At 36.2% G+C, this 14,655-nt stretch overlaps 1 protein-coding gene across 1 annotated transcript in view; it reads left to right on the plus strand.

Moving 5' to 3' along the window:
• The window catches only part of LOC102824247 (interferon-induced guanylate-binding protein 2-like), a 71,694-nt gene that overhangs the window by 18,597 nt on the left and 38,442 nt on the right, over positions 1-14,655 (plus strand). Inside the window, exon 4 of the mRNA XM_006831065.1 lies at positions 14,104-14,129. Coding sequence (XP_006831128.1) covers positions 14,104-14,129 — 26 coding nt within the window. The remainder of the gene's footprint in view (positions 1-14,103; positions 14,130-14,655) is intronic.

Raw genomic sequence — 14,655 nt, forward strand, 5'->3', positions numbered from 1 at the left:
TTCTGATCCCATAGAGATTTACAACCTCAGAAATGCTTTTCAGGGTTGCTATGAAACTTAACAGATTCCATGGCACATAACCAACCAACCACGTTCTGCTAATGAACCCTGGTGACTCAGGAGACAGTTCTACTGTATCACAGAATTGCCATGAGTTTAAATCAATTCGATGTCAATTAAAACAACACATTTTACTATACTTGATAATTACATCCATCAGAGAAAGGATATGTACACAGTTAAATCTATGAGAACCTAAACTAGCTAGTACTGCCTTGTTTTTCTATGTCTTGCAAAATTTCCCCCTTTGATTGGATGTATATATCCTTTTTATTTTTGTATTGCTTGTTTTAATGAAGAATATTTGAGTTTCACTCTCTCACAGGATTTGCTTTACACAATTTCTGGCTCTTATAGATTTTGCTGTGTACTAGAGGGTCCAGAATGAGACATTGAGAGATCCTTTCAGGAATGTTGTTATCAAATCCTTTATGTTTTTCATAACATCACATACATGATTCTACATTCTTACATAATGTTATCATTTTAATATTGTTGTTGTTGTTAAGTGGTGTCAAGTCAGTTCTGACTCATAGTGACCCCGTATAGGGTTGCCAAAGAGTAAATGGTGAGATTGAACCACCAACCTTTTGGTTCAAACTGACCTTAAGACCAGTGTTTTATCCCACAGTGCCACACCAGCTCTCCGGTTTCAATATTAAGAACTTTTTATTATTGATCACATTTAAGATGGTAGCTAACTGATAGCATTAGAAGATTCCTTTTTTATTAATTCATTTATTCAAAACATTTATTAAACAACTAATATCTATCATGGGATCTCTCTGCAAGACAGTGTCAAGTTCAATACAATGTAATGTAGAGAATGGCAAGTTTCCTGAATACATTTAAGTTAACACTACTTAGTAGAGCTCACTGCTGAAAGAAGTCCTAAACTATTTATGCTGTGTATTTTGGAGGTTTAATTTGGATTTTTACTTTATTGACCTGGGTATCTTCTCTTCTCATGATTTTTTTTTTTTCTTTTTGGTTTCCTTCCTTTTCTTGTTTTCTTTTTATTTTTTAAGTTTTTATTGTGAATTGAGTGATAGTTTACATGGGAGAACATCAATTTTATGTTCATCATTTTATTGCAATAATTACAATCTCCTCTGTGCATCAACTTCTCATTATATTTTCCAGTAATATCTTATCTATCAAATTTTACTTTGTTTTTAAACCCAGATTTTATTTCTGACATTTTGACAGTAAGATTAGAAAAGGATTTCTGACCATTCTTTTCATGAATCAATAATTCAATAATCAGTTGTTAAGTACTTACTCTACTCAACTCCATATAGGGCTCAGAAAAACTAACATAAGTGTTTGTGCACTTGGGTTGGATGTCTCCATTCTCCTCTAGAACTACTTCCTTTATCTGCACTCTGTCAATTGATGGATTGTTTATTTATTTATTTATTTATTTATTTTGCTTTGAGCAGATTGGTTCAAGGTTAATTTATAGGATTGTATATGGAAATTTAAAGACCAAAAGAGCACTAATGCAAATATCTTTGGAAATAAAAGTTGACAGACCTCTTTCCTGAATGCTGTCCCTCCAGAGGTTTTTCTCTTTCTATTTCTGCAGGCCACAAATGCAGAATCCAGAATTCTAACCTGCCTAAGGAAATTACTTTGTCTTTGATCATCCTACAAGTGACAGGAGTCTCTTAGCCCATATTGAAGAATTGTCAGAAGATCAGCTGGATCCTAATTTCCAGGCACAAACAGAAAAAATTTTTTTCACATATCAACCACCAAGCAAAAACCAAGACCCTCACTCAAGGAATCATTGTCACGGGAAACCATGAGTCACCTTTACTCCAAAGTATGTTTCTCTGTGCATCATTTTATGATGTGATGCTGTGATTGTTCTTTGAATTTGTCAATAATTCTGTTTGCTTTCCATGTGAATGTACGTGTCATACATAGTAATATGCATTTCTTAATGATTTTCTCTCCGCATGAGGGCTTACTGAGGTCAACTATGCCCCAAGAAAACAATTCACTTATCATATAGGCACAAACTGCTGTAAAGGAGTGCATTCCTGTAACATGAGCACTATCGCTCTCATCAAGGCATTCCTTGGTTTAGAGAGCTACCGCCAAGTGGCTTCACACACATCCCTCCACTGCTATAAGCACTTCTTAGGGTATTAAATATACTTTATGAAATTACACATCAGAAAGTATATAGAAGGCCCTGAGTTCCAAATGTCCACTGAGATTTTTGAAAATAAAATTAAATATAATCTATGTGCAGTACTGTCTTCATGAGTGTATGATCTCTGTAGTTGTTATGTGTCTGTGTAGAAATGGGCTCCTACTTGAATTAGTTCTCTGTGTTCCAATGCTCCATTCTTGAAATTGATCTGATTTGTTTTGTTTACAAGTAAGTAGCCAGTATTTTTTTTAAGGTCGTCCCATAAATTATGTAACTACTTTGCTTAACTATTGAACACTTTTCATTTTATTTAAATGAGATTTTTTTTTTTTCAAAGAGAAAGAAGCCATGGAGAAGTTATTGGTTGTAATAAGTAACCAATTATATATAGTAATGAAATGGACAATCAAAAATCCATTTTTTTCCCTTAGATTATCATCACTTATCAAAAATGTGATGATATTGTATGAAAATGGATTTATTTAAAAGTAAAAGAAGGAAAAGGAAAATTTTAATTGCACTTAGAAGTCTTAGATTTTAAAGCAGTAAGTGAGAACTTAATATTTATGCCTAAGTGTTCTAGTATTCAGGTTTGGGAACTTTGGTGAAGACCTACGTGAATGCCTTTCATAGTGGAGTGGTAATCTGTTTGGAGAATGTGGTGACAACCTGGTCCATCATAAAAACTTGGTAGCTGTGCAGATGGCTACCAAGTCAACAGATGGCCCAGCTTGTCAGTTTCCCCACAGACACACTCCAGGAGCTGCTGGATGCGCATGAGGCCTGTGAGAGGGAAGCAATTAGTCTTCATGGAGCACTCCTTCAAGGATGAGAATCAGAAGTTCTACAAACAACTCATGGTACTTGTGTTAGCATGTATTCTTTCTGATTCCTGCTCTAGTATCATCCCTAGCATGATACCTTTAGACCCAATGTTTTATGTCTTTAATGCACTAGACGAGCCAGGATCACAGTGAGTGAGAGCTACAGTTTATCTCTTTGTAAAAGATAACACTTCATTATTCTGTACAACAAATTTCTATGAGCTTAGCTTTCAAAAACTTATCACCTCACAGTTTTTATTTCAGAAGTTCAACCTAGAGTGTGTAGATTTGCTGCTCAGAGTCTCACCAACTTGAATCAATGTGTCCACTGTGCTTTGTTCTCATTAGGAAGGTCAAGGAAATCCCACTTCAGTTTCATGGCAACAATGAGTCATCAAATCCTTTGTCTTGTTTCTAACCTCTCTGACTTATTCTTTTGTCAACAACTGGAAAATTCTGCTTTTTAAGGACTCATGAGGAAATGTAAACTCTTATTTTCTATAAGTTAACTTATTCCATAAAGCACAACCCAAATTTTGGAAGTAAAATCAGCTATACTCAAGGTTTCAAGGACTATAAAACATGTGGAAACTAGATCTCTTAATGGCTTCCTTTAGTCTGCTTACTCATAGGTACCTTTCCTGAAAGTTTGTCTTTCAGAACATCTTTGGGCCACAAGTGACAAAAATCTTAATTTACATTGGTTAAAACTATTTTGATTATAATTTATAAGAGCAAGCAAAAATTTAAAAAAAAAAATGCTTCTATATCTTGTTTGTTGTTGTTGTTAAATGCCGTCAAGTTGGTTCCGACCCATAGCGACCCTGTACAGGGTTTCCAAGAAAGGGCTGATAAAGCTTGAACCACCAACCTTGCAGTTCAAATGACTTTCTATATCTTGTACTCAATTCTTAATTGAGAAAATCCATGAAGTCTTCTAATGTCTACTCAGAGTACTTTTAAGTAATTACTGTGTGGGTTGCTGTCACAAGTTTACATTTGCATCCGTAGCAACCAGATTATCTGAGAAAACACTCCTTCCAGCCAAATGTGTTCTTCTATCACTTTTTGCAGTATGTTGATCACTGTTAAACACACTATACCACTAAAACAATCATAAAATTTATTCTATACCCTTCCTCCATATTATATATGATGAACTTAGACTCTGGGACACAAAGTCTTCTGATTTCCTGCTGAGGCTGTCAGCTGCTTCCAAAAAGACCACTGTTGGACCATCACTATTAACAGTATCTCTCTATTGTGTTTCTCTGAATTTCTCCACAGAACATCATAGAGAAAAAGAAGGATGACTTTGTGCTACAGAATGAAGAGGTTTCTGTGAACTATTGTCAGGATGAGCTGAAGCAGCTATGAAAGTCTTTGATGGAAAGTATTTCGAGAGGAACATTCTCTGTTTCTGCACAGTCTCTACTTAGAAGCAATGAAAAGGGTTGAGTATGACTATACACAAGTGCCCAGGAATGGAGTTAAGATGAGAAATGAGGCAAGGTCAGAAGAGAAGAGGTAGGGAGTCTTTTTCTTTCTGAAAATCTAAAATCACAGTACCAGTAGTGGGGAGAAATTTTGGTGTTTCTCGACATTTTCAGTTTTGTATGAAAAGTTAGTCAGAAACTCCTGAAGAAACCCAAATGTGTATTCCTAAACAAAGGAATTAGAATCAGGAATGAGATAATATAAAATATTTCTTTCATTTTTCAAACAATGCAATCATTTTGCTGTTGTTGTTAAGTGCCTTCAAGTTGGTTCTGACTCAAAGAGACCTTGTATAGGGTTTCCTTGGAGCAGAGTGTGGGTTTGAACCACCAACCTTGTGGCTAGTAGCCCAGTGCTTACCTACCCCATAGGACTACACCAGGACTCCATCCAGTTCATTTTGTACTAAGTGCCAAAAGCCAAACCAATTAATTTTGAGTTGAATCTGATTCCTGGTGACCCCATGTATATCAGAGAATAATTGTTACACAGAACTTTCAAATGACTGTGTATTTAAGAAGTAGATCACCAGAATGTTATTTCAAGGAATATCTTGGTAGATTTGAACTACCAACCTCTTGGTCATTTGGTTAGTAGTTGAATGCTTAACTGTTTGTGACATGCAGGGAATGTTTCCTAACTACAGAAGATGTAATGTTAATGAAACAACTTTTATTTTCAATAAAGCAATAATCATTTTGAAATAGAGACCGGAGTAGTTGATTGAATGCGGTGTGAAAAGGATCATCATAAAGTTGTATAGAGATAGTAGTAAGAATGATGATGATGATGAAAATTATAAAATATAACATATGTTGGTCACTCATATCTGATTGCAGACATGGTCTTGCATGCTTTTGTTGAATTATAGCTTAATCCTTAGTATAGTACTATTCTCACCATATAGATAAATAGATAGATAGATAGATATACTGTTGTTGTTAAGTGCCATCAAGTCAATTCCAACTCATACTGATCTTATAAAGGGTTTCCTAGGAGTGAATCGTGGGTTTGAACCACCAAGCTTAAAAGTTCAAAACTTTTAACCACCAACTTTATAGTGCAAACCGACAGTGTAGTCAGTGCTTTATCCTACATGGCCACACCAGGATTCTCTCTCCATATATATATATATAAATATTTATATATATAGAGAGAGAGAGAGAGAGAGAGAGAGAGAGAGAGAGAGAGGGAGGGAGAGAGAGAGAGTACTTAGATGCCTTTCAGTCAGTTCCAACTGATAGCATTCCTATGTATACAGGTCAAAACATTGCCAGGTTTTTTGCTATCCTCACAATTGTTGTAATGTTTGAGCACATTGTTGATAGCACTAAGTCAATACATCTTTTTTGGGTCTTCCCTTTTTATGTTGACCCTGCACATTACCTAGCTTGGTGTCCTTCACCAGGCAATTGTCCCTCTGGACCACATGTTCAAAGTACCAGAGAAAAAGTTTCACCATCCTTGTTTCTAAGAGGTATTCTTGCTATGCTTCTTCTAAACAGATTTGTTTATTTTTCTGACAGTATGTGGTAATTTCTATATTCTTCACCAACACTGGATTTCAAATGCATCAATTCCTATGTGCTCCTCCTTATTCATCAGCTAACTTTTGTATGGATTAAGGCAATTGAAAATACAATGGTTTAGATCTCCGGAGGCTGGGCTTGATGGCGGATCTGGAAGAAGTGAAGTGAGGATCTCCGTCAGCAATAACACAGAATACCAGACAAAGCAGGTTCATAGTATGGTCCCAGAACTCTGAACCACATATAAAGGAATATTTAAAAATTTGAAGGCTTACAGCCAGTGAAGTTTGTAGTTGAAGCAAGAAATCTAGTGCTTTTGAAGCCACCAGGCTCAGCAACTCCTGTTGCAGCCATCTTGGGTGATACTGAGTGGAGAAAGGATCAGAGCTGCCATGGACTGATGCCTGATGGAACCTTGTAGATAAAGGTGTGAACATTCTTTTTTTTTTTTTTTTCTTTGTATCTGTTCATAGGTCTCCCGCTGTCTGTGCACCTCCATTCTGGTGACTAGAGGGGGTGCCTGAGTGAGTGGACACCCCCCAATCCCCAGAGGGATCTACTACTCATGTGCACAGATCTCCTCAAAATTTAAAGGAACAGTTTCTACTTCAAACCAAACAGCAACACAAAATGGCCACAGCCAGCCTTGAACTATTAATCACTAGGAAAAAGGCCTGAACAGGGGTTGTGGAGTGGGAGAGACACAGATTAAAAAAGAAACAGGCTGAAAATTAAATGTTGAATTACAACATAATGACCAACAGTGGCATTTTAAAATTCCTCAGGCAGCCTTGAAGGCAAGAAGCCTAAGGAAGATATTAAAGTCATACTCACATTAAGCTACAGAATTTTTTTCTCTTTTCTCTTTTCTGTAATTATAGTCTACAGTATACAATCTGTCTTTTATCTTTACCTTAGGGTGGCTATTTCTCTCCCTACATTACCCAAGAAGAGACAGCAATTGCTGTCATGTAGTCAAGCTACAATCACACTCTATGAAATGTCACAATCCAGGAAAAAACAATACCAGCTGCCATACACCAGGTAGGCAGTCAACACCTGTGTCAATTACTTTTACTTGAATAAAAATAAGAGTGAAAAGGAAAGCCCATTTCCTGATCACATCTACCTGGAGACATAAGAAAGCATAAAAAATACCAAAACACACACTCATCTAAGTATTAAGGCCACAAGTAACTACAGAATTTGTCCAAAAAACAGAGACAGATGACCATATCAGCATATGTCCAGAAACAAGGTAAAGTTAACTGAGACAAATGAGTTGGAGGTAGACCTACACTCCATACTTGAAGGAAGGCAGTCTTTGAAAGTGCCTGACAAGGAATTCAGAAAAATGATTACAAAATGTATCAAAACATTTTATAATGAAGTTGAGACAATTAAGGAAGACATCAGGAAAGTGCTACAGTTACAATTAAATAAAATAGATACAGCATTGGAAACTATTCATAACCTACAGAAAGAGGTAGAAATGATTAATAATAGAATATCAGAAACGGACAATACACTGAAAGGGCAAAAGAGTAGAATTGAAGAGATGGAAGCCAGAACTAGTGATCTGGAAGACAAATCTCTCAATACCACTAAGATAGAAGAGAAAGCAGAAAAAAGGATAAAAACTCTGAAGAAGGTCTATGATTCACGTTGGATAACATGAAGACAAATAATTTAAGAATTATCGGCATTTTAGAACAGGAAGAATTGAACAAATCCACAGAGGAGGTATTTGAAGAGCTGCTGGAAGAAAATTTCCCTAACATCCTGAAAAGTGAAAAGATAAACATTCAAGAAGTTCAACAAATACCAGGAAGGATAGACCCCAAAAGAAAATCATCAAAACATAATAATCAAGCTCTCCAAAACCAAATATAAGGAGAAAATCTTGAAAGCAGCTAGGGAAAAGAGAAGTGCTACATACAAAGGCAAGCAAATCAGATTAAGTTTGGATCTCTCAACAGAAACCATGCAGACAATAAGGCAATGAGGAGACAAATAAAAAAAACCTGAAAGAAAAGAACTGCAACCAAGAATCCTCTACCCATCAAAGATGTCAATCAAATAAGATGGTGTAATCAAAATATTCCAGGATAAACAGAAGCTAAGGGATTTTGCCAAAGTCAAATCTGCATTGCAAAACATCCTAAAGAGGAATATTAAATATGCCTGAGTGATTAAAAAAAAAAGCTAAAATGAATAGCGAGAAATACTGTTAACTGCTGGTACATTGAGGGGATTATAATCATTATAATGAAACGAAGTATATGATTTGTTGAATGTAAAACTGATGATCTGTCCTGTAAATATATACTCAATTCACAATAAAAACTAAAAAAAAAAAAGAAGGAAAGCAATCAAAAGATTGTTTAAAACAGGAAAGAAAGAAAAGACTCAAATGGATATCAGAAAAGAAAAAGAGCCCCTTCCAGAGTCAGATCAAATTTGGTTTTTTACAAACTCATTCACACAACTATTTTATCACAAGATTATATACAAAACCAATCAAAAGAAATTAGCTTGTTGACAGATACACAGACGTGCTATGTGAATTTGAAAGCAAGGATGAGATTTGATGCTGTCTCATTTTACTTGGAACAAATCATAAAATGTCCTTTGTGATAAAAAGCATAGGTGTGTCATATGTCATAAATTTCAACTATTTTGCATCTAATTAAAAATTAAATTCTACTTTGAAAAAAAAAAAAGAAAAAGATGTCTACACCATGCCTGACCAGCCAGCACAGATCATCTGACTACGTCTTTATCCAACCCCACCCCTTTGGGTCTATTCAGGTGCTTCTTCCTAGAGAAGGCTTGTCCAGGTGCCAGGGTTGGTGCAGATAGCTTCCCAGACACTTTGATGAGCAAACAACTGTGTGACTCACCATCACACATCTCTGACTGCTGGGCAATCAGGAGCTTCCCTGGGCAGCCAGTCACACCTCTGCTCACAAGAGGAACGTGGGAAACAAGAAAATAATCTCATCCTTGCCTACACAAGTCTCTGGTATGTTTCTGCAATATCTATACACTGTCTTATCTCTGAAGCCACTCAGAAAAATTAAGATTGCTACAGTGTATCTGGTCAGCCAGCATGAGTCACCAATCTGCTATTTTGTTATTGTTGTTTGGTTGGCTTTTTTGCTGTGTCTGTTCAGCTTCCTCTCCTAATAAGCATTCACTCCACGTCTTTAGTCCTTCATCTAAAGCTCAGGATTCTAGGACTGTCACTTGCATCTGTTTCCTTTGGTTTTCCTTATCTTTGTTGTGGAGTCCTGGTGTGGCACTGTAGGTTAACATGCTGGACTGCAACCTCAGTTTGAACCACAAGATCAATGATTCAAGCTCCCCAACCGCTCATCAGAAAACCTATACAAGTTCGTTATGAGTAGTAACCAACTCAACGGCACTTAACAACAACAACAAATCTTTGTTGTAGAGGGTCTGTATTGCATTAGTGCCTAGTCTGCCATATTGCTACCTCTGACTTATGTCTCTACTAGACAACACTGGTATAAGTGCTGCGGAAGAGGCAAACATTGTCAGAATGAATAACATAATAAAACTAAACTTTATGTCATTGAAAAATAAAAGGATATAAATACTAAAGTTTTTATTAAGCTGGTTAGCTATATTAATATCAGGCAAAATAGACTTTAAGGACAAAAACATAACTAGCAGAAATGATAAATGTTTCAATTTTCCATAAAAATACATTTTTAATTTTGTGTGTGCAACCATACGACTTCAAATTTACAAAAGGCAAAAACTGATAGATACACTAGAAGAAAAAGACAAAGTCACAATCATAGCAGATTTTACCATGAGAGTCTCATTGCTAGAGCAGACAATGAATACATCAATTAAACACATACACACACACAAAAAAAAAAAAACTCTACACATACACACACAAAAAGGATCTACACATTGAAACAAATCATGAGCAACATGACTAACAACAACAACTAAAGGACTGCAGAGTACATATTTCAAGTAAACACACAAATTATTTTTAAACTGACTGTATGTTAGGGTAAGGAGCTCTGGTAGCATAGTGGTTACGAATTGGGCTGCTAATCTCACGGTCAGCAGTTCGAAACTATCAGCTGTTCCATGGGAGAAAGATGAGGCTTTCTGCTCCTATAAAGATTTACAGCCTCAGAAACCCTGTACTGGGTTGCTATGAGTCAGAACCGACTCCACAGCATATAACAACAACAACAACAACAACATATGTTAGAGTATAAAATAAGTCAACAAATTTCAAAGGCCAGAGATCAAATACAATGTTAGGAATCAAGGTAATTAGAAATTTGGCATAAGTATAAAAATTAATAAATATGAGTATGCTTTTAAATAACTATGGTTCAAATTAAGAAAAAATAGAAATAGAAAATCTTTTTAATTAAATGAAAGTGAAATTGCTGTATATTAAATTTGCAAGGTGCAATTAAATCAATGTTAAAGGAAAATATACAGCTGCACATATGCTAAAAGAAGATAGGAACTTAATGTTATAAGTAACCATCTTCCCCTTTCACTCTTGTGCTCTTTTTCTCACGCCCCACTCTCTCTCACTCACACACACACACACACACACACACACACACACACACACTTGTTCTTTATTTCTCTTTTTCCTTTCAGATATAGGGCAGAGTGGAAAAACTGTCACTTTAATCAAATGGATTTTTAAGTTTTAATCCCACACAATGTCTGGGTAACTTGGTGCAGTTCAATTGCATTGGATGTATTACAAGCTATCGCTCTCCGACTCTTTTTCCTCCTTGAAAAGTGGGCATAATAAATGCCCCAATGGTGAAAGATTATCTTGAGGTTTATATAAAATATGTAAAGACTCTAACTTTAGAAAGCAATCAATAAATAGAAAACATTTTGCTATTGTGCACTCAACAAAAACTGATATTTTAGTGAAGTGGTTGAGCCCTGGAAATACAGTGTTTATTAAAGCGATAGATTGCTAAACAAAAGGTTGGCAGTGTGAAAACACCTGCCTCAAGGAAAAAAGAAGTAGCACATGTCTTCCATTAAGCTTTTAGCCTTGGAAACACTATGTTGTTGAGTGCAGTCAAGTAGATTCTGACTTACAGCGACCCTGTGTAGTTTTTCCAAGGAAAAGCTTTTGAGTTTAAACTGACTTTGCAGTCCAGTGCATTAACTCACAGCGCCACACCAAGACTGCATAGGGAAGTTCTACTCTAGCCTATGGGTTCGCGATGAATCGGGATCTATTTTATGATAACGGGTGTTTGGTACTGTGGGTTCAGCAAAACTTCTTAATTTCAAACCTTTTTCAGTAGCTCTGTAATCTCAAAAAGCTATCTCCCCATAACATTGTGGTAACAGTATTTGTGGTGAGAATTAGATGAAAGAATCAATGCAAAGGAATTATCACTAGACTTGAAACAAGTGTGTCATAAATAGGAGCTAGCCTTGCTATTATTACTTATTAACTGCTCAGTTCCAAGGCCTGGTTTAGAAGTTGGCAATTTGTAAGTATACAATGCACAGCCATTTCCTCGGGACATTTACAGTGTTGCTATATACATGGAGTCTTGGTGTGGCAATGTGGGTCAATGCACTGAACTGCAAAGTCGGTTTGAACCACAAGGCCAACAGTTCAAGCTCACCAGCTGCTTCTTGAATACCCTATTCAGGGTTGCTATGGGTCAGAACTGACTCTATAGCATTTAACAACAATAAAACAACACTATATACATGGTTGGACTCCTAATGTGATGCTATAGGATTGATCATTGGACTGCAAACAACAAGGTCGGCATTTCAAACCCACCAACTGCTCCTCAGAAATACTATACAGGGTTGCTAAGAGTGGAAACCAACTTGACAGCACTTAACAACAATTACTAAACATGGTTAAGGAGCTCTGGTAGCATACTGGGTTATGAGTAAGGTCAGCAGTTCAAATCCACTGGCTGCTACATGAAAGACAGTTGACGCTTTCTGCTCCCATAAAAATAAACAGCTTTGGAAACCCTATATAGATTTTTGTCTGAGTCAAACAAACTCTACAGCACACAACCACCGCCACCACCACTATGCATGGTCAACCAAGTCCATTGCGAATGTATCCAATATTCCAGGAAATTGGACTTAGAATAGTATTCAATGCTTTTCATCCAATATTCTGTAACTGCCCCCCAAACCTGAGGAAAATGTCACTACAGTTAAAACAATTCTGTTGGACTTTCATTTTAACTACAAACAGCCTCTATGATCTTTTCCAATAATAAAATATTGAGTTTCTAGTTGAGAAATGGAGCAAAAAATTAAATGACTAACCACTCAGTAAAAGGTTGGTAGGTAGAACCCACCCAGAGGATACTTGGGAGGCAGACCTGGGTATTTCCCTTTGAAACGTCACAGCCTTGAAAATGCTACAGAGCAATTCTATTCTACACACATAGGGTCACTATGAATCAGAACAGACCCAGAGGCAAGTAGGAACAACAGAAACGATGGAGAAATACTGTGAAGTCCATGAACATACCTACTAGGCTGGGTTTCTGCACTTCCTTAGATGGTTGTTGAGTCACTGTTGTGCACACTGTACTTTCAGTTTCATATTAGCCTAGTTGTTTACAGAGGGTGTTCTATTTTTATTTATTTTTAATCATAAGAGCTCAAACGAAACTCTGGCAAGAAACAATAAAAGTTAAATTTCCAGTGAAAGAGAAAAGAAACAGAAACCAATACAACTGAAGTCGGAATAAAGGGAGAGAAGGCAAGCTCTCTTAGGACTTTCTCAACAAAACAGATCTGTTTCCAGTTCCAAGGAACCTCTGCTCTGGGTAAGACTGGACAGGGTGGGCAGAAATTTGGACGGGTCAGTTAGTTTTCTCTAAAATGATTGTCCTCAATATGTGCTGCATCTGAGCTTGATGTGGACATGATGCAGGAATCAAGTCTGTTCAGTGTTGTGCTCTGTGCGGCATTAGACATCAGCAGATATATGGAAAACAGTGAAAGTTACAAATATTTAAGATTGCCATTTCTTTCTTATTGCTGTTATTGTTTAATGCTATCAGGTCAGTTCTGATTCATAGCAACCCTGTAGGGTTTCTAAGCGTGCTTAATGTCTTTGTTGTTATTAAGTACCATCAAGTCAGTTTTGACCCATAGTGACCCTGTATAGGGTTTCAGAGGAGCAGCTGGTATGTATGCTTGAACTGCCCGCCTTGCAGTTCAAAGCAACTATGTAGTCCAGTGTATTAACCCACAGCGCCAGTGCTGAATGTGTGGTTAGCAGTCCAGTGTTTACCCTAAAGTGCCAAGCCAGGACTCTCCATTTATTTCTATACACCTTTTAAAATTAATTTGTTTTGCTACAGTCTACTTAATAAAGTACAGACTCCATCTCTCCCTTTATTGCCATTTTTCATATCTCCTGGTGTGCTGTAGGATCCACACTGGACAGCAAAGCACAAAATTTTAAATCCTTTTTTTTTAATTTATTTCTAGGAATTTTATTATTTCAGCTGCTATGTAAAAATGATTGTTTTTGCTTAATTGCTCATTGGCTGTGTATAGAAGCACAGCTGATTTTGTGTACTGATATTATAACCTACAAATTTGCTAAATTTGTTCAATAGACCTAACAGCTTTCTTGTGAACAGTTTGGAGTTTTCTAAGTAAGTTGTTGTTGAATAGAGATAGCTTTATTTCTTTCATTCCAGTGTGGATGCTTTTTATATGTTTTTCCTGCCTAATTGTTCTACTAGAATTACCAGTCCAATATTCAATAATAATAAAAGTGGAAATTTTGTTCTGTTCATGATATTATATATATTCAGAAACAACTTATAGATCTTATATGTAGGTATTTTAATAAATGCTTTTATAAATGTTGAGAGATTGTCCTCTTAAGCTATGTTTTCTGAATGCTATGTATAATGAAAGGGTATCAGTTTTGTCAAATGTATTATATGCACCAATTATCTTGATATGTTTTTACTCTTTTTTCTAGTTGTATAGTAGATTTGAGTGATTTTGGTATATTCATCCATCCATTTACTTCTGGATAAATCCTATTTGGTCATGATATATGACTTTACATTTGGCTTGCTAGTATTTTGTTGAGAGTCATGGTGTGGCACTGTAGGATAAGTACTGGATGACTAACCATAACCACCAAGCTGTCTTTGGAAACCCTATATAAGATCATTATGAGTCAGAACCACCTCAACAGCACTTAACAGTAACAACACAGTATTTTGTTGAGGAATTTTTTTCATCTATGCCTTCAAGAAATATTGGTCTGTGATTTCTTTTCTAATCATGCTTTCATTCGTCTTTTAGTTTCAGGGTAATTCCAACCTCTTAGGATGCATTGATGAGCCCTGGTCGCATAGTAGTTAAAATGCTCAGCTGCTAAACAAAATACCAGTGGTTCACAGCTACCACTCACAGGAGAAAGATGTGATCAATATACACTGAAGAAAGTGTGTATTATGTTTTAGAATTATGTGTTCTATATAATTATGAATTCTGTATAATCAGGTTCATCTATAATATTTTT

This window comes from Chrysochloris asiatica, unplaced genomic scaffold (assembly GCF_000296735.1).
Source record: "Chrysochloris asiatica unplaced genomic scaffold, ChrAsi1.0 scaffold00002, whole genome shotgun sequence".
In the NCBI taxonomy this organism is placed as follows: Eukaryota; Metazoa; Chordata; class Mammalia; order Afrosoricida; family Chrysochloridae; genus Chrysochloris; species Chrysochloris asiatica.